Source organism: Cydia splendana, chromosome 5 (genome assembly GCF_910591565.1).
Source record: "Cydia splendana chromosome 5, ilCydSple1.2, whole genome shotgun sequence".
Taxonomy (NCBI): Eukaryota; Metazoa; Arthropoda; class Insecta; order Lepidoptera; family Tortricidae; genus Cydia; species Cydia splendana.
This window is the reverse complement of record NC_085964.1, coordinates 19,896,560-19,919,876: the sequence shown is the minus strand read 5'-3', so window position 1 is coordinate 19,919,876 and position 23,317 is coordinate 19,896,560. Positions and strand designations below refer to the sequence as shown.

General features: G+C 37.9%; 2 protein-coding genes and 1 non-coding gene across 3 annotated transcripts; 1 reads left to right on the top strand and 2 right to left on the bottom strand.

The window, feature by feature from the left end:
- Nucleotides 1-3,339: 3,339 nt before the first annotated feature.
- Nucleotides 3,340-10,593, bottom strand: LOC134790869 (lysosomal thioesterase PPT2 homolog). Its single transcript, XM_063761853.1, has 6 exons — nt 10,255-10,593; nt 9,456-9,597; nt 8,888-8,995; nt 6,793-6,964; nt 5,294-5,395; nt 3,340-4,901 (listed from the first exon to the last, which is right to left on the bottom strand). Exons 1-6 carry the CDS (start codon nt 10,381-10,383, stop codon nt 4,703-4,705), a joined length of 852 nt encoding a protein of 283 aa, XP_063617923.1. The 5' UTR covers nt 10,384-10,593; the 3' UTR covers nt 3,340-4,702.
- Trnaq-cug (transfer RNA glutamine (anticodon CUG)) lies at nt 5,637-5,708 on the bottom strand. Its single transcript has one exon. It is a non-coding gene; the product is annotated as a tRNA-Gln (tRNA).
- Nucleotides 10,594-12,371: 1,778 nt separating the features above from the next.
- Nucleotides 12,372-22,240, top strand: LOC134790868 (HEAT repeat-containing protein 1 homolog). The gene is made up of 5 exons (XM_063761852.1): nt 12,372-12,504; nt 12,628-13,796; nt 15,694-20,199; nt 20,954-21,373; nt 22,007-22,240. Exons 2-5 carry the CDS (start codon nt 12,640-12,642, stop codon nt 22,197-22,199), a joined length of 6,276 nt encoding a protein of 2,091 aa, XP_063617922.1. The 5' UTR covers nt 12,372-12,504; nt 12,628-12,639; the 3' UTR covers nt 22,200-22,240.
- The last annotated feature ends 1,077 nt before the right edge of the window (nt 22,241-23,317 follow it).

The following is a 23,317-nucleotide window of genomic DNA, read 5'->3' as shown; positions in this document are numbered from 1 at the left end:
ACCTTATCCTATTGTAAGTAAACAGTTTTAGAGCAATCTAGCTGGTCGGTTTAAAATGAGAACGTAACTGCTTTGTGGAGAACCGAGCTTGCTGGGGACGTGGGGACTCTTAACCATTAAAATCTGTAATATTATGTAGTTAAATTCCTAGATTTTAACCTACGGCCGTCCGTATGAAAGTTACACTTAACTCTTCTTCCACAATATTTACGCAATGTGTAACCACCATACCATAGGTACATGTCACCTGCATGAGTCACCGCACGTGTCTCGATAAGATACCCGATACGTGTGACTCATCAAATTGCATCCGCGAGCCCTAAGGGCACTGAATGCCAGTTTTTGTGCCTGCATTCCTGAGGGCCTACCGCAAACATTCGAGGTGTTGCTCTGTCGCACTTGTAAATTCGTACGTAAGTGTGACAGGGAGGCAACACGTCGAACGTAGTTCGCGGTAGACCCTGTTGCTATTGCCGCTGTTTTAGCCAACTGTGCAAGGAGGAAAGTGAGGTGTGTGTGTTCATATTTGTATGCAGGGGTGCAAGGCTAATAGTTTTGCTGAGTGGCATTGGTTGCCCACATTTGTTTGTGTTGATTTTTAAATAATTTTGCAAAACACATGGTCTCATTTTTACTTTTTCATCGAAATAGAAATAGAAGAATAAGAACAATTATATTGAACTATTTCTAACTATATTTAAGTCTTAACATAATTATTATGGAATACTAGAAATTGGAGAAAACATTTTGTATAAGGTGTCAAAAACAATTATGTAAATCGACACGGTAGAACTTTTATCTAATTTATTAGATTAGATATGCTAACGGATGCGGATGTTTGTATTAGAAACATCCGTATCTGTATCTCAAATAGGATCTTTACAGGTTGACTCATATGTTTATCTTTAATTAACCTTAAATTTTGAATTACATGTTAGCTCTGATTTGTCCAACGGGTTTATTTGTTTTATTTATGTTTATTTTAAGTTGACATCACGTTATACTCGAATACCGGCATAATGTCCCTAAGAGCCACCCCACACTAGCGTCTCCCGAGCGTAGCGCCGGCGTCTAGTCAACTATATGCATAGACTAGGAATCCTCTAGACCAGCGGTCGGCAACCAGAGGGGCTACCGCGAAAACAGAAATTCGCAAATTGCGGGGATCTTTCTCTTTTACTCCAATGAAGGCGTAATTAGAGTGACAGAGAAAAATGCCCACAATTGACGATTTTCGATTTTCACGGTAGCCGTCCAGCGGCCCGCGAACCTATCACTTGCGGCCCGCGAGCTTCCCTGGCTATTTTGTATGTAATATGTGGTAATATTGACAAATGACAATGGGCGATTGTGCACTACAATGAATTTTACTGTCCGGCAGTCCGAGTTTTTACGATCCGATATGGCACGCCATTAAATGTATATAGTAGCTTGTACACTAGACGTAATTTTACCGTCCGACATTTTACTTTTCCCCATTCCGGACAGTTTTTTTCGGGTCCGAGATGACAGCTATGAAAATCATGTTTATGCTTGTGCACTGCGTCTGGAATTAGTATTATTCATGACTTGGCCGGGCGGGGGCGGGCTAGGGGGGGGTGTGTGTTTCATGCCACTGCGCCGCATCTGCGAGTAAAAAGACAGACAAGTGCACAAGCCAGTCATCCGTTTTTTTCATGCCACTGCGCCGCACCTGCGAGTAAAAAGACGGACAAGTGCACAAGCCAATCATCCGTTTTTTTCGTGCTATCGGACCATGAAAACTCGGACTGCCGGACAGTAAAATTCATTGTAGTGCACAATCGCCCAGTCTGATAAAGTCATAAATATTAACAAAGTGCGGCCCGCGTCCATTTCGTTAACTGCTATGTGGCCCTTGGCTGCTATAAGGTTGCCGACCGCTGCTCTAGACGGAGTTTAGAGCGATTATTTCATGAAACCGCTGCTGCTAAAAATACGGGGGTGCGGGGGACGAGGTGAGCGAGGTCCCGTGCCGTGATGGTCCGTTCAAAGACACTTTCGACTCGAAAATGGAGTAAAACTACCGTATTTGTGGCAGAGGGGGTAGAGCTACTATGCGCAGTCTGGAGGATGTCTAGTCTGACTCTATGGCTGCTGCTTGACGCAACGTTGGCGCCACTGCACGGCGACGCCATTTTCCATATCGCTGACTGGACGACGACGCTCAAAAGACGCTAGTGTGGCGTGGCCGTAAGGTGGAGCATACCGGCATATCTTTTTTGGTAGGGAAGACCGTAGTATGGCAAGAACTAATTCCATACTAATTTGTTGCCATGTTTATAAGCATTTTACGTCAAAAATGTGACAGTTAAATAGGAAGTGGTGTCCTCTATAATTTTCTTGTCGGACTATAAATCTATCCTATCATAAATGGACACGTTGCTCCAAATCAAATTGTATCTAATCTTCTGTGCTCTTAAAATCGTGACAAGCAAAAAAACTATCGATTTTGCCCCTTTCGAAAATAGACCTTAATCACTAAAATATAAGGTCTCATTTCATTGTCGTACAATAAACTTATGCTATTTGCGAGATTTGCTCCTGATATACGCTTACTTTGAATCTAGATAACTGATAAGTCAATCATTGTCATTTTTGAGACAATATTGCTTCTGAGAACGTAATTTTATCGTTTCGAAGAATTGTTTGAATTAGGTATATGAGAACAATAACAAAATCCTCTTGATTAAAATCAAAAGTAACAAGGAATATTACAGCCGCGGTTAAAAAAATCGACTATCTTTCTTTTCAAATTTTCCAGAAAAAACTTAATAAGGGGTATTACTACAATGTCCTACCGCCAGAGTGCAGCACTAGCGCCTCTAGTAAACCACAGAGTAACTTATACATACTATGCCATAAACTATTGTTGACAAGTTTTCATATACAATAAAATAACAGGGCTATAACCGCGAAAATCGAAGTTCGCAAATTCCGGGTATCTTGCTCTGTCACTCTAGTTTACGCCTTTAATGGAGTAAGAGAGAAAGATCCCCGCAATTTGCGAATTTCAGTTTTCTCGGTAAGACCTCAGGTGGTCAAAAAAATATGGGATTCTGGGTCTAAAGCTACCTCCATCAAAATATTAGAGGGAATACAGGAAAAAAAAGGTTATCATGACGTAGTAGTTAACATCATCATATTATTGTCATACCGATTAAACGCATATCTAACTTAGATTAAAAACATTATTTAGCGAATGTGTGAAAAATTACATTTCTAGTAATTTCCCGAGCATTTCCAAAAACTTAATGATAAGGGATTAATATCTTGATAATCCATAATAAGGAAAACATAAATAATAATACGATATGTAGGTATGCGATAAAAAATATATTTCACTCAATCGGATAATTCGGATATCTGACTAGATTGCTCCGAATTTACAAATACAGACTATAATGGTTAAAATGACACAATTTAATGATACAAACTAGTGAGATTTATAATAAAAATAATTACAAAATGCATAGCCTATCTATGATATGAGTACCCATTGTATAACACTTTAAACTCTCGCGTTTTGTACACATATTTAATCACACGAACGGGTCTACCGCGATATAATTTCATTGTTTTTGTTTTCAGCTGAAACGTCGGAATTTAAGGTAAAAACAATGAAATTATATCGCGGTAGACCCCTTTGTGTAATTAAATATGAGTACCTATGTCTAAAATCAGACCTTGGACTTGTCACATCACAGGTATTGAATTGAAATAATTAAAATTGATAAAAGACTAGGTATCTGCGGCAGAAAGAGCTACACAGAAAAATAAATTGTACAAAAATCATATTAAATCGCCTACAAAAATAAGAAAGAGGTTTAACCTACTTACTTCTTCATAAAAAAACATGATACTTAGTACTCTAGATAGGTATAAAACAATAGAAAAATTGAGTTTCACTCCTCAGTGGCGATATTGCTGAAAAATTATTCATATTAGGTATACTACTATTAGGTAGTGTAAAACATATTCTATCAAAAACACACACACACACACACATACACGCATGCATATTCGAATAATGATTTTTATAAAAACAAACATCACTATAATATTAGTATTGCGACGACGTACCTATAAATTAATAAGAATAGGTATCGCGTACATTAATTATTTGATATAAATTGATTCCTAGTTTTCAAACGAGTTGATTATAAGAAAAATAAAAATATCAAATATTAAAGTCAGAATGCACGCTTACATCCTAAAATTGAGCTATTATTTGGTAAAAAGCCAAAATACTTGGACGAGAGTATTCAAAACATTAAATCCCTCTTAGTAATACAATTCTACTATCTAATTCTAAATTACAGCCGAATCCAAATCAAAGATATTATAATTTATAATTGTAAATCGTGAAAAAAATATGGCTGATTTTTTGTACGTAATAAAAGCTTGTACAGTTCAGATCTACATTTTACAAAAATATACTTTTGACTTTGCAATTTACAAGCTATTCATAAGAATTTATCACAGAGCCATCTATTAACATGATGTGACACTAATAAGTGGCGCCACTACGTTTCTACGGGAAAAAGACTAACTAAAGTATTCGAGATTAATTTAAGCGCCATCTACTGACTTACCGCGGAACTTTTAGCAGCGCCATGGACAAACATGGAACTAAACAAAATTGCCTCGGTTTACGGCGTAATAAAATGAAAACCTAATTAAATTAATCCAAATATGGTAGTAAATAGTCGTCAACTATACTAACATTCATGTGCCAGTTGAAATGGTTGATACCGGGCACAGTGACCACGTGGAGTTTTCCATGCTTGTCCAGTTCTCTGAGCCCGATTTTGTCCTCTTTGTAGATTGGCTGGTCTCTCATTGTGATTACAGTTTCGTTGGCGTCGTAGTAGCCGAATTGACTGTAAAAGTATGGAAATGTAAAAGAAATAGAAATATTATGTGTAAGTCTTGTCTTGTTTCTGACCACTCTGTCACGCTTGTATTTTTGCATTTTCTCAAATAAAAAAAAGATGAGTGCTACTGCATGTCTTTCTAGTTGTAGATTATAATTCACATGAGAATAATTAAAAACTAAATGTCACCCCATACAAAAAGCTCCACTCCGTCACATTTTTTGGGGACAAAAAACAAGGCTACAAAAAGAATTATGACCCACATACTGACTAAAAAAACTAAGACAAAACGTTACGAAAAGTAATAAAAAAATTATAATAAGTGCGCATGAATGTGTATAGCGAATTTTTATTGTATTATTAGTTTAGATACTAAATATGGATATTTTTAAAATTACCTGCTTTGCCATGGAGTAATAACATTATCATCAGGTCCTCCGATCAGAACAAAACGTTTTAGCCTCAGCAAATTGGTCTTGAAATCAGTCGTCTTCGCTGACCTAGAATAATTTATAAACAAATAATAACTTTGACCTAAAAACGTAATTACGCAAAGCATTGAATTGATAAGCTTGTAACTGCGTAATAGCAAGTAATAGTAAACTGTATAAGAGGGAAATAAAATTTAAATCTTTTTATTTAATATAAAAAAAAATATTTAATAATCTTTAAAAAAATACATATAATATTATCATAATTCTAAATAACAGAAAATATAAAAAGTAAAAAATACAAAAAGTCAGGTTCCACCGAGATTTGAACTCGGATCGCTGGATTCAGAGTCCAGAGTGCTAACCATTACACCATGGAACCGGCTGAGCTAATCGACGAATTTACTCATCACAAGCTCTTATTAGTTAAATTTACAGATTTTCATCTGCTAGTGTAATTTGACCACAGTTACGTCATATTGGCTAAATGCCTAAAATATTAAACACGTGAATAACAATGATAACAGCACGAATCGTGGCAAAATATGACTACTAAACAAAATATTAAACAAAAATCAACTCTATTCTGATACTATTACGGTTCACTATGTGAGTTTTAGTCGTCACCTGAACGATTTGTTGACCCAATTTTTTGTAGTACCTACCATAAATATATACCTACTTATATGGCACAAAGTCGCCAGACGAGCGCCACGGTCGTGCACATAGTCAATATGCATCATTAATTTGTTTATAAGACAAATACGTCACTGAAGGCGCATAACCTATTAACGAGATTTACATCAACTAAATTAAACGTCTGCCGCATGAATCCAGAGACCGTAGCTACCAAGTGGATGCCAGAAGGGCGCGGATGCGGCAAGCCCAGACCACAGAATAAATAATAGTACTAGGTACAGAAGACTCACTCTCTAACAAAGCGCGTCTGTTACGATCAGGACAGATATGGCCGCTAGGTGGCGACAGCGCCACGCGCGGCTTATGGCTAGCCGCCAAAATTGGTGTGGAACGGATGTACTTGTAGCTACCTGTTGCAAAGCGACGAAATCGCGGAGTGAGCCACGCCTGCCCAGACGGAGATGGCGGGACGACCTAGACACCTTTCTCAGTAACTGGCCAGAGCAGGCGCTATGTCGGGAGTCGTGGAAGACAAGGGGAGAGGCCTTTGCCCAGCAGTGGGACACCATAATAGGCTAGCAAAAAAAACCGGACAAGTGCGAGTCGGACTCGCCCACCGAGGGTTCCGTACTTTTTAGTATTTGTTGTTATAGCGGCAACAGAAATACATCATCTGTGAAAATTTCAACTGCCTAGCTATCACAGTTCATGAGATACAGCCTGGTTACAGACGGACGAACGGACGGACGGACAGCGGAGTCTTAGTAATATGGTTCCGTTTTGCCCTTTGGGTACGGAACCCTAAAAAAAATATATAAAAAACTCACGCAAGATGGTTGTTGATATAAGGCAGGTACACGCTGTAAGTCTCATACAAGGTCTGGTGGTAGGGGTCGTTCCAATAGTTTCCCACTGACGTGTGCTGGCCCACACGGGAGTAGAACAGCTCATATGCACTCTCCTTTACTAGGCCGGGGAACACTAGGTGGAGGAAACCGGCTGAAAATAAATAAATAAATATTATAGGACATTATTACACAGATTGACTAAGTCCCACAGTAAGCTCAATAAGGCTTGTTAGTCAGGAACATATATCTGTGTTATTCAAACAAATATATGCTCTTACCGGGATTCGAACCCAGGACCATCGGCTTCACAGGCAGGGTCACTACCCAATCAGATCGGTCGTCAAAAACATAAAATAAATAAATATGTAAAACAAGGTGAAATTAATAAATAAAAAATGGTCTTTAATAATTTATATTAATAATTTCGACAACCGGTCTGGCCTGGTTGGTAGTGACCACAGAAATATTGTAGTGACCCTGCCTATGAAGCCGATGGTCCTGTGTTCGAATCCCGGTAAGGGCATTGTTTTGTGTGATAAGCACAGATATTTGTTTTCGAGTCATCAACCAGGTTGTGCGGTAAGACGCTGCCCTGTTTTTTTTTTGCGTATTATGAAAATAATTGTAGTCTTAACTCTTTATAACTTTAACCTTCCGAGTCTAAATGTACAATAAAATGTACATATTCGTTGCAGTCTATTTAATTTGAACCTTTCATGAAACAAATAAAGTATTATTTCTTTCGTTTCATTGCGTTTTAAAACAAACGAAATTCGTTCGTAATTACATATAGAACAAGGTTCGAATTAAAAAAATGGAAAACTTTCTATGGTGGGTCTTACGTGGATAAAATAATACAGGTATTCACTGTGTATAACATGTGAACGAACAAATAAATGCCACCCTCACAGTGCATTTGGCAATAAAGTTACGTTCCCATATTCAATTTAAGCCAATGCCTTATGTCAAATACATTTAAGTGGCATCTGAGAAATTTTCGACACAAAGGGAGCAATGACCGATCGCGAGATAGGTCATTTGTGTTATGACAGAGATAGGTATATTATATAGACTTTCAATTTCGATGTTTTTCAATTTCACAAGGTCCACTGAATGACAGCATGGCAACACCAGTTGTTGGGGACGTCTTTTGGCTGAACACTACTGATTTAAATTTTTCACGATTTGCACGATTTTCACATGATAACTTTTTCCTTAACATCCTTGAAGGCAGGACTGAATAGACAAGAGAAGAAGGGAGACCTAGAATTACTTATCCCAGCCAAATAAAAAATAATGCGTCTTCTGAAGAAATTAAAAGACTGACACAAGAAAGAAATGATTGGCGATTACTCCACCGACAAGAGCAAAGCTCTTAAGTTATGATGATGATGATGATTTGAACACATTGTTATTTACTTTAACACATTATTATTTACTAGTGTGCGAAACGTTCAAGCTGATAAACAAGACCAAGTGCTAAAGTGCGACGAAGTACGAGAAACTCGTGCGATGAAGTGCGATGAAGTGCGATGAAGTACAGAAAGATGTTGATGTCAACTTTATTATTTCACCTATCCAATTTTTTTGTCGAATGTGTATTGCGTCTCACATTTAGCTTAATGAGAGAGTGAGACACAATGACATTGAACAAAGAAATTGGCTGGTGGAATACCACCCTTTAGCCAGTTTCTCTCTCCGAGACCACGGGCACATTTAAAGCATCAGTAATACGCAATGAAGTCCCGTTAAAGTAAGTATTAAATAATAATGTTTTTGGCTGATAACATGATAATGACATGGCAAGAAGTGTAGAAAACCAAGGCTCGGAACCGGTTTTTTCTTCATATAAAAAATACCGGTATTATTACGTTCTTTTTCGTTCTTTGGTTTATTATTCTATTTTTAATGACACAATCTAATAATACGAAGTTGTTACATAAATACATGATTGTTACATAAAAAATATTGTGCTATTTCGGGTTTATCAAAAAAAACCGGTTCCGAGCCCTGTAGAAATCTGTAGAGCCCTATATGTTGATTCATAGAAAATTGGTAATATAATGTGGTTTACCTCCATATTGTCCAGCCTGTGGTGAGCTCAGAGATATGAAAGTGCTGACAGAGACATTAGGGAATGTCTGGACAATGCCGCGGGCTATCAGGCCGCCTTGGGAATACCCTGTTCAATATAATATACAGAAATGTTATACATGCTTATAGTCTGTATCTTTAAGTATTTAAATAAAAGTAAACAATTTTTAAATTTTCGGGTAGTTATAACATTTATTGGTTAACCAACCAAATACAAAACCCCCTGGATCTGACACTGAACAACCTGACTTTAACCTACATTATTTGGTCGTGTAATGTTTTCATCTACCCTCAGCTGGCTTAAGGAGCCATTTGAGGGTAGATTTTGTTTACTTTTATTTAAATACCTAAAGATACAGAGTATAGGTACTGAAATAAACGTGGTCAACTCATGCAAATAATAATAAGACTTGAGAATAAGTTTTTGGCAAAAAATAATTTCCGATACAAGCTTTTCTCGTTTGGTGATAAAAATGCGACTGTGCTATGGTCGCTGATGTTCTCCTTTACAGTTTCTGATAATAAACTGAACTAGATAAGTAACTCACCTATAAGGTTAATGCCCTCCGGGTGTTTCGCCGAGATGTTGGCCACATCCTGGCCTATCTCCAGGACCTGGTGCCACATGTTCTCCAGGCTGGACCAGCTTTCGAACCTGTTGCAGTTGTACACCGTTGTGTTTGGATGTTTCTGAAGGAAAAGGAAAGGAAAAGACTGTATACAGTAAAAGTTTTAAGCACTAAAATTTTCAGTAATATTTATTATACATAATATTAGAAAACAATTCTTTTTAATTACATTTTAAGTATTTGTGTTATTTCAAGTAGAAACACTTCTATAAATTAAAATTAATGTCATGTACAAAGGAAAATGTGACCAAGGCATCCAGTATTAATAGTATTAGTAGTAATAGCGGTAGATGCCTAAACTGCTCAGTCACACAGGGCACAGCACCATATGTGGCAGTTGGATTATTGCAGTTTATTATATTATAATATAAATAATTTCAGTCTGTTTCATATTAGACAATGACATTTAGTATGTTTCCCAAAATCTGATTGATTTGAGTCAGGAGGCCGCCACAATGTGCAAATAAAAATATAAATAAGAATTTATATCTTCATGAACAAGAATTCACTCTTACATGTTAAATTACACATTTTTACAGTTTTGGAAATTTCTGTAAACAATTATTTAAAAAATATACTCAAATTTCACTATATTCTATGTATAATACATGTATGTATATTAAGTTTATCAGTACCCTATTATTATGACTACTATATACCTCATCATCATGTATCGAATGCTTCAGGTAGCAGAATATGTAAACATTTGCTTGTTTACCTCTTGGATTCTGTGCGCAATCATTTCCATGCTAGCGCCGCCCGTCATCACTCCATGTATTAGAACCACCGGCTTATAACTTAAGCATGGGCTTATGAATAAAAACACACCGTATATCCACAAAGCCATTGCTCAATAAATTTGAGAACAAAGGACAAGACGCAACGCAAGCAAAGTTATGACTGAGACTGAGTATTTGTAGTATGGTATCGTATGACATGTGGTTTACATTCGTCAGCTGCTGTTTATTCCGTTTTGCTGATAGCAAGGAAGGACGATTATTACGCAAATAAGAACAGAAATTTAGAGTTCAAAGGCGAATGACGAAATGAAATGAATTACAGTATTGACAGTTGATTGACAGTTAAGAGATTTGAGAGTTGTTATCATTGTTTCTGACAACGAAACAACAATATTGAAATTCTAATATTTTGGAACAATCCCGTATCCAAGTATAATACTGTGAATTAGAGATTAACTAGATACGATATCTTTGATACGATATAGTAAAGATAGGTGACGTCCCACGGGTAAAGGTACAGCGTGGCAAAAAAGAGTAGAAATTAAAAAGTGGCAGCACTGTAGTGTCGTCCCGTTTTCTTATATATATTGGTTTGAAAAGGACGACACTACAGTGTTGGCACTTTTTAATTTCTACTCTTTTTTGCCAAGATGTAAAGATATGTGACGTTCCACGGCAAAAGGTACCTTATGGCGGCTGGCGCTTACTTAGAGGATATAACCAACGGAGACGCCATGTCTATAATTTTCGGTACAAAATAGTCTGCCGTTTTTTGCGGGGGAGGGGCACATCAAATGTATAGGTACGTCATGTCAGATAAACGTCAGTCCATACATGTGGTTGACATGTGGTTGACCATTGGCCGCCTATTTTCGACAGAGGGGAACGCCTGTTAATGACCACTCCGTTTGGTTATATTCTCTAAGGTTGCAGGACGCTACGCAGTCCGCGACCACTAGGGCTTCCAATACCGGGATCCCGGGATCCCGTATTTTTAAACGTATTTTTCAATACCGGTATTTTTAAATAGAATACCGGGATCCCGGTATTTTCAAAAACAAGGAAAATTTGCAGTATAAACCATTTATATCCATTAGAATGGTCATATTCGGCTGTATTAAGAAGCTTACTACATGTCAGACGCATCTAACTTGCATCTAGCCCTTATTTTATTATTAAAATAAGATCGTTGCCTGAACGTCCGATAAATATTTGGTGGCTGGTGGTGGATGTATCCTGACAGTGAGATTAATATAGTTAGTTCTTCAAATTTTATCATTTTTTTTTCAAGAAAAGAGCAAGGCAAGGAACAAGGAGATGTAGTATGGCAAAACTAATTTAGGCGGAAATTAGAAAAAAAGTTGGCTGGTGGATTGTTGGACTAAAAATGTGACTGGTGAAGTCAACAAGTTGGATAAAATTATTGCCAACATGGAGTGTGAAATAAAATTAATGCAGATAGCGACATTGATTGTTTATTGTTCTAAAAGCTTTTAGGACATATCTGGTGTTACAGTAACCCTTTTTAATTCTCCTTTTTAATCAAACTATAATTTTTTAAGCGATTCATATTCAATACCGGGATCCCGGGATCCCGGTATTGATGAAGACAGTTTCGGTATTAATACCGGTATTGTGAGAAGTCCGGTATTTGGAAGCCCTAGCGACCACATACACAATCCTACATTGGTTTTTAATGAGGCGGACTCCAATGTAGAAGTGTGAACATAGAAGGTAGGATCGTATAGAAGTGGTATACGCGTGCCTCCGTGAGGGTCAAAACATACGCAAATGAGACACTGTGATTGGTCGAATTCATTTGTTGCCCACCATTATCCATACTAAAAAAAAGGTGGGGAACAAATAAAATGTGAGACTGTGACAAGGACAAACAATAATAGCTCTTTCGCTGCTACTCCTACTGAAAGATACATAAGACTATCCCGTTCTGTCAGTTACCCCCACCACTCATGCCAGATCCAGGTATATCCTAGATTCATGAGTGTGAATGAATAAGTAGAGATTCGTATCATTTTGGAACATACCTTTTACTTCTTTTTGTCAAAACTGACATTGACAACTTTGACAATTGACATACGTTTCTTTCACAAGTTTCACATGCGTTTTTGTATTGCACGTGTAAATAATATTACTAGTTTTTTCTATTTTAGAAGCCGAACTGTGGCGTGTGTTGAATTACACTAATTTTTATAACCAATGAATCCGTGGTAAGTTGAATTTGAGAACTTTACTTATAGCGCTGCGAAAAAATATTCACGTGAAACTCTAGGTTATGAAACGCCGACTGGACACTTTTATAAGTATTCATTTAAATTGTACTTTGTCCACAGAATAATAACACGATGGCGACAACCTCGCTAGCTGAACAGCTGCAGAAATTAGTTGCTCCTCAAACTGAGATTTACAAAGAGGATAAAAAGAAAGCAACTTTACTATTTGACCCTAGAGAAGCCGCTTTAAAGGACCGAAATACTTTCTACGAACTCGGGCGCAGTGGTCTGCAGGAACTCATAACATTGGACTCCAAATTTGAGACCTTCGAGGAGACACTATTCAATAAATCATCAATAGATTTTGAAAGAGCTGTAGAGACTGAAGAAGTTAATAAGATCTTGAATGCTAATATTGATAAGTTTCTCATAAATTTGTCGCCATATTTACAACTGCAGTCAGCTCATAAAGCTCTAGAGTGGCTGGTGAATAGATACAGTATACAATACTATAATGCCAACGCTTTAGTAGCTTTGATTCTGCCGTATCATGAGACATTAATATTTGTCCGTATCGTCCAGATTTTGAGTTTGAAAGGACCTTCACTCCAATGGCTCTTACCCGTGCAGAAGACCGGAGCACCACTCTCAAAACAGGCTTTACATAACCAGTGTGTTTCTAACCATGCAGTGTTAGAGTTCATATCTACCAACACCTTGAAAGCCGTTAAGGAATTTGGCGAGAGAGCTACACAACTGAATACTGTCTACGCGTTTTGGTGTTCAACCGTCATTGGCACCCTTAACTCCACTAAAAAAGTTAAAGAAGAAGTTATCACCCCTATTATGAAAACTATGGTTGCGGGTTTAGATTCTCCTATACCCGATTTTAAAGCCTCATCTTTGGTGGCTCTTGGCTACATGTCTACCAAAACTACTTTCAAATTGAAAGTACTGGTAAATATTGTGGATAGATTATTAAACTCGGATTTGACGTATGATGTGGTTCTGGTTATAAACTTGATTTATAACAATCAGCAGGGTTTGTTAAAATTATTAGATCCTATACTATACAGTATCTCAACCGATATTATGAGCACACTCTGCACACATTTGAAGAAGCTTATTGAGAGTAAGATAAAAGTACACAAATTTGTTTGTGCGTTCCTGAGGACCATACTGGAACATTTGCTGAAGAACTCGGAGGAGTTTATGCTATATAGTGACATGCCACTGATATTATTTGACAGTGTTGATCTGATGAACCAGAATCTGGCAAAAATAATTGAGTAAGTGAATAATTCTATTTTTTATTTTGGCAAAACTGTTGCACATAAAATTATGTTTTGTAACCAAAAGGATTTTAGGACTTTATTTACTGGTTGGAATTTTATGTGTATAATATTTTGATGTATGTAATAGCTTCAAAATACTGAACTAATTTTGATGTATGAGAAGTATGAAGTTGGTTTAAATTTGTTGCCCACATGTAAGCTATAGTGTGACATAAAATTAATAGTAGAAATAAAATAAAATTCCATACTAAATTGTTGCCATGTTTAAGCATCTTACGTCAAAAATGTGACAGTCACCTAGGAATAGGAAGTGGTGCCCTCAATAATATTCTATTTCATGTCAGACTATAATATATGTTTTTAACTAACAAATAAAATGCTGTTGTGTTACATTTTAAAGTTTTTAGTGTCCAACCGAAGGTTCGGTTTCGGTTTCGGCCAGTTTCGGCCAAAAAATCATGTTTCGGCTGTAGTTTCGGTTACGGCCAAAAAACGGCCGAACCTTTCGGCCGGGCCGAAACTTACGAAATGGTACTTCGGACAAAGACCAAAAGTTGCGGAATAAGTAGGACAACAATATTAATACCTACATATACTGATTCATTTATAGGTACAGAAATTAATTGGTTTATTATAAAACACAATTCCACTAATGAGGGCGTCACTGGACGGTCGACGCAGTCTTAAGAGGCTGTCAATACCTATAACGCGCACACTGTCTAAATTGTATTGGAGTGAATGAGATAGCACTGTCGTACGTTGCCGTTGGCCGAGTATCAGCTCGGCCCGAGTCGACGGATGTCTTTTTCGCTCTAATTCATACACTCACTTATTCAGTCATTTTCCTATTTTCAATCATAGACAGAGAGAATCATACTATCTTTGTCTTAGACTAGTACTAGCACCCAAAAGAAAAGGATGACTATAGTTTTCCTGGTTCTTACTGACTGACAAATTGGTTTGACCAGCTATACCTCTAATGGCAAATTTTAAGCGAGGCTAAAGGCTACTCTCAACTAGTGCCGCAAAGTTGATTTTCTCAATAGTTAATATTTTGCGAGGCTGAACAGCTGAATATTGATTAAAACGAAGAAAAAACCCTTAAAAGCGTCCCCAGTACAGTTTTTCATACGAATGCTCGACCGTAGCCTCACTTTTTACCTCAATTTACCATTGGTTTGTGTTCCACATGTCCTCTACTTCAGCTTAGCCTTTGGCCTCGCTGCGCCATGCTCGGCCTGCGGTGTCGCTTTTTAATAAAATGGACATTGGTTGGAGTCTGTGCTCGACTACTTATCCTAAAGCCTGAAGCACGTCTTTGACTTCGCATGAAAATTCGCCTAACTGGGGCACTTCGGACTTTTAGGTCCAGGTGAAGATCGGTACCCGGCCTTGCGATATTGTTAACAAAAAATTTCGCGCTCGCTGCGCTCGCGTTTTTGATTGGTTTTTTGGTTGACCCTGTATCTACATATTAGCTTGACTGGTGAATGAATAGAGTTAGACCAAGAAAATTCTGCAATGATTTTGATAGCATACGCAGTGCTACTAGTGCAAATGTTATTTATACTCACGTCATAATTTCATAGAAGATTTGACGTTTAAAATAACACTTGCACTGCGTGTGTTATCAAAATCGTTGCAGAATTATCTTGGTCTAGCATGGACATTGGGTGTTGATAGCCCCATAATGTGTGTAAAAGCGGTTTTATGTCATTTTTTCAACGATTTTAACAAGTCTACAAAAGTTTCGGTTTCGGTTTCGGCAAAAAAACATGTTTCGGTCGGACACTAAAAGTTTTTTAAATATGATATTTGTTATGTTATAGGCTTTAATTTCTTCATTAATAGTTTTCTGTACATTTTCTTACTATTTCATTTTTGTTTTCAGAGTTGTAATCACATCTTACAAGGAACCAAAACAAGAAAAAATGAAAGTTGATGACGACATCACCATGGTTGATGAAAGCTCATTTTCATTTAAATTACTCAACTGGTATTCACATTTCCTGAAAAGCATTGAAAGGAAATATCCAGAAGTCTTTGATAAAGTGGTGAAAAAACAACTAAGTTTGACTGAGACTACCTTTAATAAAAAAGTGAATTGGGGTCTTATAAAAGCTCTAGGATTTAATCCTGCTGTAGCTCATCAAGTTGGAGGAGGGTTTCTTTTCCAAAACCTTACTAATGTCAATCCACTATTAAGAGTCCAAGCTGTAGAATATATAGCTAAGGAATTCAAGCGTTTGAAAACAGAAAGCAAAGAGTTTGTCAAAGATGCTCTGTTGGATAGACTTCATGATGAAAATGCTAAAGTAGTTGCCGCTGTTTTGAACATCTCAACTGCCAATTTGAATGAAGTATTTGATAATGCAGAACTTACTGACGCATTTAAATCTATTCTGGAACAAGAACACCGTAATCCTTGGAAACCTGTTGTAAGTCAAGCTATCAACAAATTATGCGAATTAGATGCATTACCTGTGAATCAGGCCACCATTCTCGCCCTGACGCCATACTTATTTCCGTTTGATCAAACATCAGCCAAAGTAACCTGGCAAATATTGACTTCAAGTTGGGGAAAGAGGTTCGAATTAACGAAAAATCTTGACCTGAATGAATCATACAGTGACAATCATGGAGTATTAATACAGATGGTGTACAATGAGTTGTTTGTAAAGAGATCAATGAAATTTGACTTCCTGGATCCATTGCAACTGAACAAAAGAAACATACTCGACATTTCTATGTATCTGCTGCTAAAATCTTGCTCCTTTGAGACAATGCCTGTCCAAGAGTTTACAGATGTCCTAGGCTTAATTCTGGAACCAATTGAGGGCAGAGAAATAGTTCCAGTGACTAAAGGAGAATCTTTTTCTGTGGAAATGATACCAAGTTTTATAAAAATGTCGCGTGAGAACAAAATTGTCTTTGAAGTTATGGAGTACACTTTTAGCAGATTGATTGAAGGCATGCAGATAAAAATACTGTCCAAGCCGTGGTGTGACCTTTGCAAAGACGCAGAAACAATCCTTATTAGAAGGTTATACGAGATTTTTATCACCGGATGTTCTCTCGAAGGCTACAGCCAGAATTACTCAAAGTTGCTTCAAAAGCTGCTTGATAAATCCTTTTCTGATGCAAAAGAAAAATTCGAATTTATTGTAAACTTTGGTTGTGGACATATCCTGTATGCAAATGATCCTAATGATGTGATCAACCCAGAACTACAGCTGAAAAGTCTCAAACTGCTTTACACCTTCATAGAGATGCAGCAAAACGAGAAATGGCTGTACGATTCTGATGTCATTATGCTCATGATTATTTTTAATCTGAACAACCCCATTTCTGTGATTAGATCTTACACAGTTGACATGATCGAGCTGTTATTGAAAAATAAGTCACACAAAAACCAAATATATGTCCAGCTTATGAAAGGATTATTTGACCATAGAGAAGAACTAGTAATGGACCCTGAACAAATATCACAAGTTCTCGATACACTCCTAACTCACTCTGCAGATAAAGTTTTTAGGAAGAAGTGTGTAGAAAAACTCCTAGGCATTGTAGTTAAAGACACGCCCGCTCATGTATCCAGCGAACTTCTTAAGATCATGGCAAATATCAACAATGTCCAAGCTTTCTCTATAATCATTCCGTCCTTCAATATGTTTGAACTAATTCTCAAATTGAACAAAGATAATCCGAAATTCACATTCGATGTCTATGAATCTAAGATCTTCAGGAATATCTGCAGTCGAATCAATGCTGTCACGATTTCGACATTGACTAAGCCAACTATCTGGGATCCTATCGCATTTGCTTTGAGAGAGTACAGGGAATGCATTATGGAGGAGGATCAAACGTTCAGGAGCCCATCTGTTTTGATAATGAAACAACTTGACGAGGAAGTGTTTAAGAAAGTTCCAGAAGAGAAAACCAAGGATTTGGTCCATCTGATCGCTGATGCTGGTGCTTTCAGTAATAATCCACTCATTTCAAGCGCCGCTTCTAAAGTAATGCGAAAGATCCATTTGAATTTTACCGATTTCCAACCAATACTCGAGAAAATGCTGAATGCGGCTGATCCTGGTGCTCTCAGCCAGAAGAAGAAGACTGTTTCCGTCTCCATGATTTCTTATCAACTGACAGAGACAGACGAATGGCGTTTAGGCGTCACTATGCTCGAATACGTACAGAACAAGAAAAAAATGACTGTGGACAACTCTTTTGTCTCAACCTTGTTCCAAGTTCTAAACAAATGCTTGAGATTCGAAGAACAGTCTTATGTCGAGTACCCGAAGCAACTGGTGTTGTCATCCCTGTTTTATTACTGCAAGAAGTTTGTTGATGACCAAGACAAAGACCAATTGAAGAACCTTAAATCCATGTTTGATATTGAATTAGTTGTCCAATGTATTAGAGGCACTCAGAACCCTCAAACTCATCATCATGCCTTGATACTTTTGTCTCATGCTGCATACATGCTTCCGGAACAAGTACTGCACCACACTATGGAAATATTCACATTCATGGGTTCTTCTGTCTTAAGACATGATGATGCTTACAGCTTCCAAATCATCATCAGAATTATTGAAACCCTGATACCAATTTTGGTTAAACTCGACAGACCTGTAGAAGAGTACAGTGAGAAAGAATTGCAGCAATTGCAAAAGCGTGTTGTGCCCGTTCTGCGTATATTTGCTGATGTGGTACTGCACGTACCGGAACACAGGAGGTTGCCACTTTACAAGAAACTGATGGAGACTATTGGACCTAATCAATTCCTGTGGACATTCCTCGCTCTCTTACTAGAGACGCACGTGGCACACTTCAATGAAGGAAAGGAGAAAGAAGATAAGCGTCCAAAATCTTTAGCTGACAGAGAATCTCCAATGAACAGACTCGATTTTGGACAAAATCTCCTTTTAGAGTTCCCGCCTGAAATCTGCATGGAGACTTTCATCAAATTGATGGCATACGTCAAAACGCTGCCTTTACAGAAAGATGAAAATGCCATGGATACAAATGTCGACTCTTCTGAGATATTCAGCGTGACCGGACATCGGCCGAATCAGCTCAGACATTACAAATACATCATTATTACCTTCATGAATAACTTCCTAGCTTCGTCAAGGTTCATCCATCATAGCGGACAGGCGACTGACATCGAGACGATGGAGGGCCACTACAAAACTTTCATCATAAATATCTTGACATTCATCCAAAGCATTTCCAAAATCACAGATGAGAAAACGGTCAAGTACTACAGAGTTATGCTGCACCACAGCTATGATTTGTTGGACCATACGAATAATTTGTTATCTGCACCGATGTTCTTGTCTGTTGTCCGAGGTCTACTTAAACATACCCTACAGACAGTTAGAAGAAAGTCGATGGAACTGCTGAATAATAAAATCCAACATAACCCAGAAATGTTCAACGGTGTTGACAAAACTTTGGTCTATTCCCTGCTGCCCGCTTTGCTTGACATTGTCAAAACTATCGATGTTACTAATGAAGAATCTAATAAATTGGTCACTCAAGATATGGAGCTGAATCAACAAACTGCTCTGCTATCTTTGAAGTTATTAGCCAAAATGCTTGCAGAAAAAGAACCTGAAGAATTTGGACCTGTACTTGAAACTGTCACAGAATACACTTGCAAACCAAGTATTTCCAGCAATGTAATGGCTTCAGTTGTCTTAACTTTAGCAGAATTGTGTGCAAACATGAAAGCATACGCTTTACAATACCTTCATAAATTCATGCCGGCGTTGATCAAAGTATTAAAATTGCAGCGTAAGGCAGAAACACCAGAATTAGTCTTATTAAGTACTGTGACATCGCTAGCAAAGATTATCGAAAGCCTGCCTCTGTTTCTCAGTCCGTATTTACAGAAGATTTTATATGAATATGCAATATTACTAGCGAAATGGCAATCTTATGATCAGGAGTGTACGAAAGTGACAGCGATAGTAACAAAGTTAATGGCGGTTAAAAAGAAGATCGCTAGCTCGATTCCTCCTAGAGTTTTAATTCCTGTTGCTAACGCTACTTATCAATTACTTTTGGACAAGGAGAAATATGTTGCTGTCGGTCCAGTGATGGCAGTATTAGCCGAAAGCTTTGCGAATATAACTTCAAGTGATTTCACAGCATTGCAGCAAGATTTGACGGCTTTCTTCTTGTCCGCTCTGCAGTTAAGAAGCGACTCGGTGGATAAAGCAGATGATTCGACTATAGATTCGGCGGAGGACGAAGTGGTGAATGCTTTAGTGAGTTTGGTGCTGAAATTGTCGGAGACAAGTTTCAGGCCGTTCTATTTCAAGATCTATGACTGGGCGATAAGGACTAATGTTGAAGGGCAGAGGGACCGAGCTATCACTTTCTATAGGTAAGACAATTCATTATTTAATTTTGTTTTTGTATCATTATTATTTTTAGATTCTTAATGCAAATTTTTCTAGAGTTAATATTCGTATTTGATAACATTTTTACAAAGAAATTTAACATGACAAAAAAATTTCGTACATACCCGCCTGTTTCTATCTCTATCGCACGCGCTTAATTACTGCTGACCCGCCGATGATGATGGCGGCCAAAATTACTGTGCGAGCGGTACAACAATATGATATAGGAAATGGCGGGTCAACGTACGAAATTCTTCGTGCTTAGCGTCCTTACTTTAACCACACTTTTTGTCTGTGACTAAGGGTAGTATTCCATCTGTCCAATATATCGTCCAATGTCATTGCGTCTCACTCTCTCATTAAGCAAAATGTGAGACAAAATACACATTGGACAAAGAAATTGGCAGGTGGAATACCACCCTTAATTTTTAGGGTTCCGTAACCAAAGGGTAAAGACGAGACTCTATTACGAAGACTCCGCTGTCCGTCGGTCCGTCCGTCCGTCCGTCCGTCCGTCTGTCCGTCCGTCTGTCCGTCTGTCTGTCACCAGGCTGTAACGTATCTCATGAACTGTGATGAGACAGTTGAAATTTTCACAGATGATGTATTTCTGTTGCCGCTATAACAACAAATAAGTACTAAAAAGTACGGAACCCTCGGTGGCCGAGTCCGACTCGCACTTGGTCGGTTTTTTTTACAATAAACTTGTGTCTGCAATTTTTTTTTCTCTTATTTCAGGGTAAGCAGCGCAATCGCCGATAAACTAAAGGGCCTGTTCGTGTTATTCGCGGGCCATTTCATCAAAAACGCAGCAGAACTCCTCGACTCCTGCAACAGAAGCAAAACGGAAGACCTATACTTTGACTCCGAGGAAAAATGCATTACACTAGTCAACTACATCATCAAAACTCTACATATAGTCTTCTTATACGACAGCCAGAATTTCCTGAATAAGGATAGATTTGAGACATTACTGCAGCCAGTGGTGGATCAGTTGGAGAATCAGCTCGGTGGGATTGTGAGCCTTAAGGAGAGGGCCGTAGAGTCGCTAGTGCCTTGTGTGGCGCAGTTTGCGGTGGCGACGGCGGATGATTCGCTGTGGAAGCTGTTGAATTATCAGGTGTTGTTGAAGACGAGACATAATGATGCTGAGATAAGGTGAGACTTTTATTTGTGTCAGGGTGGTCCATCTATCCAATTTCTTTGACCAATGTGTATTGCGTCTCACATTTTGCTTAATGACAGAGTGAGACGCAATGGCATTGGACATAAGAAATCGTATTAGTCATATTCTTTTAGTTACGTAGAAAATTGAAATAAAATAGGGTCAACATTATATTTTGAGTGTAGATGCCCATCACAAACCAAACTAGGTTAAAATGGCTAAAATAGTCCTTATATATCTAAGAGCCTGACCAAGCTAACTCTGCAGCGATTTTGATAATACAGACTGTACAAGTGTCATTTTAAACGTCATAAGTTATAGCAGTTGTCTTTTTTCAATAACAATTGCACAATATGTGCTATCAAAATCGCTGCAGAGTTAGTTTCATCCGACTCTACGTTATAAATATACATACTCTTAAGTCAGTCTTGATGGTCTTGCTCTTGTCCTTTCGTACTACAGTTACGCCCAGTCAATATTAAAACCAAACTAGGTACCAAAAAATTAATGTAAGTATAAATATTCGTCAACCATTTTTATTTAGACCATTCCGTAAGAAAAACATCTGTATATTTTTAGTTGACTCACAAGCGTTTGGCCTAATAAAGTCTAAATTATTCTTCCAGGTTGCTGGCGCTTGACTGCCTGGTTGCCATGGCAACGCAGCTCGGCACCAGTTGGTTGCCGCTCCTGGCCGAGAGCGTGCCGTTCCTCGCCGAACTTCTCGAAGATGGCGACCCCAAGATCGAGGCCACCACGAAAGACGCCATTCGGAAACTGGAGACCATACTCGGGGAGCCGCTGGAGAAATACTTTTAGCTTTTAAAAATAAATAACAAATAAGCAAATGTTTTTGTAAAACATTGTTAGAAAAAAAAATTAAAAAAATAGAATACGTATTTCATCTTTGATTTAAACGCCATCTAGTGAGTTTTCCTCTAAGTGTTACTAATGTAACTTTAGTAGGTAACGCTTAGGGTTTTCAAGTAATGCGACGAAACAACGCTAGATGGCGTTAACCTCAAATTGACATAGTGCTGCCTACATAGTTTGAAAGCAGCTATTGTAGAAAACATAAATATACATCGTAACATCGCCCAGTGATGAGCAAGGTAGGTACGCACATTTTACGGTAACTATTTCATGCCTATTTTATGACCTGTAATCAATCACACTGTTGTAAAATGTAGGACTCAAATCCCTATATTTTAGCCCCGTTTTAGCTTGGTTTTGGAAAACATCCCGGTAAATTGGGGCATGAATAAAAGATGGCTTGTTCGTTCGAGTGGTTTATGCCAGAACCGGACGCTATTTGATTCGCAAATTTGATGAAAATGTCAAAGGTTATTTTTACCTACCTACAAAAGTTGCAACAGAAAAAATTACCTAAGTATGTCAGGCATTTTTTTTTTACTTTTTTGTAGGTGTAACACTTGATTACATCGAACTAAGGCTGGCAAAAATTTTAGAACAGCTCCGCAGTCTGCGTCGATCTGCCAACGCGTGCTCCCGATGACGCTTCTCGGTATGGACTATGGAGTGAAACATGTCGAGCAGTTTCGACTTAAAATACGTGAGTGCTTATTTTTCGCTTTATCAACTTAACGGCCATTTATTTATCAAAATTTAAAGGCCATATGTACCTACTGTAAAACGTTGTACAATACACGTGCGAAAAGGTAATAAGGTGCGATAAGGTACTCGTGTCGATTTAAAACCCTCCCTTCGGTGGTGTTTCAATTTATCGCCACTCATGCGAATTTCCTACTTAATTTTCGAACTTGTAACGTAATTATAATTTGCTCTATCAATGTAGTCCAGCCCAAAACGTCAGAATAACCCCCTAATCTCTATAAGTAGGTAGTCAACCATACCATTCGCAATGCACAATGGTGCCTATTCCGAGCGCCGAACAAAGCAGATTGAATGTTTAGGCA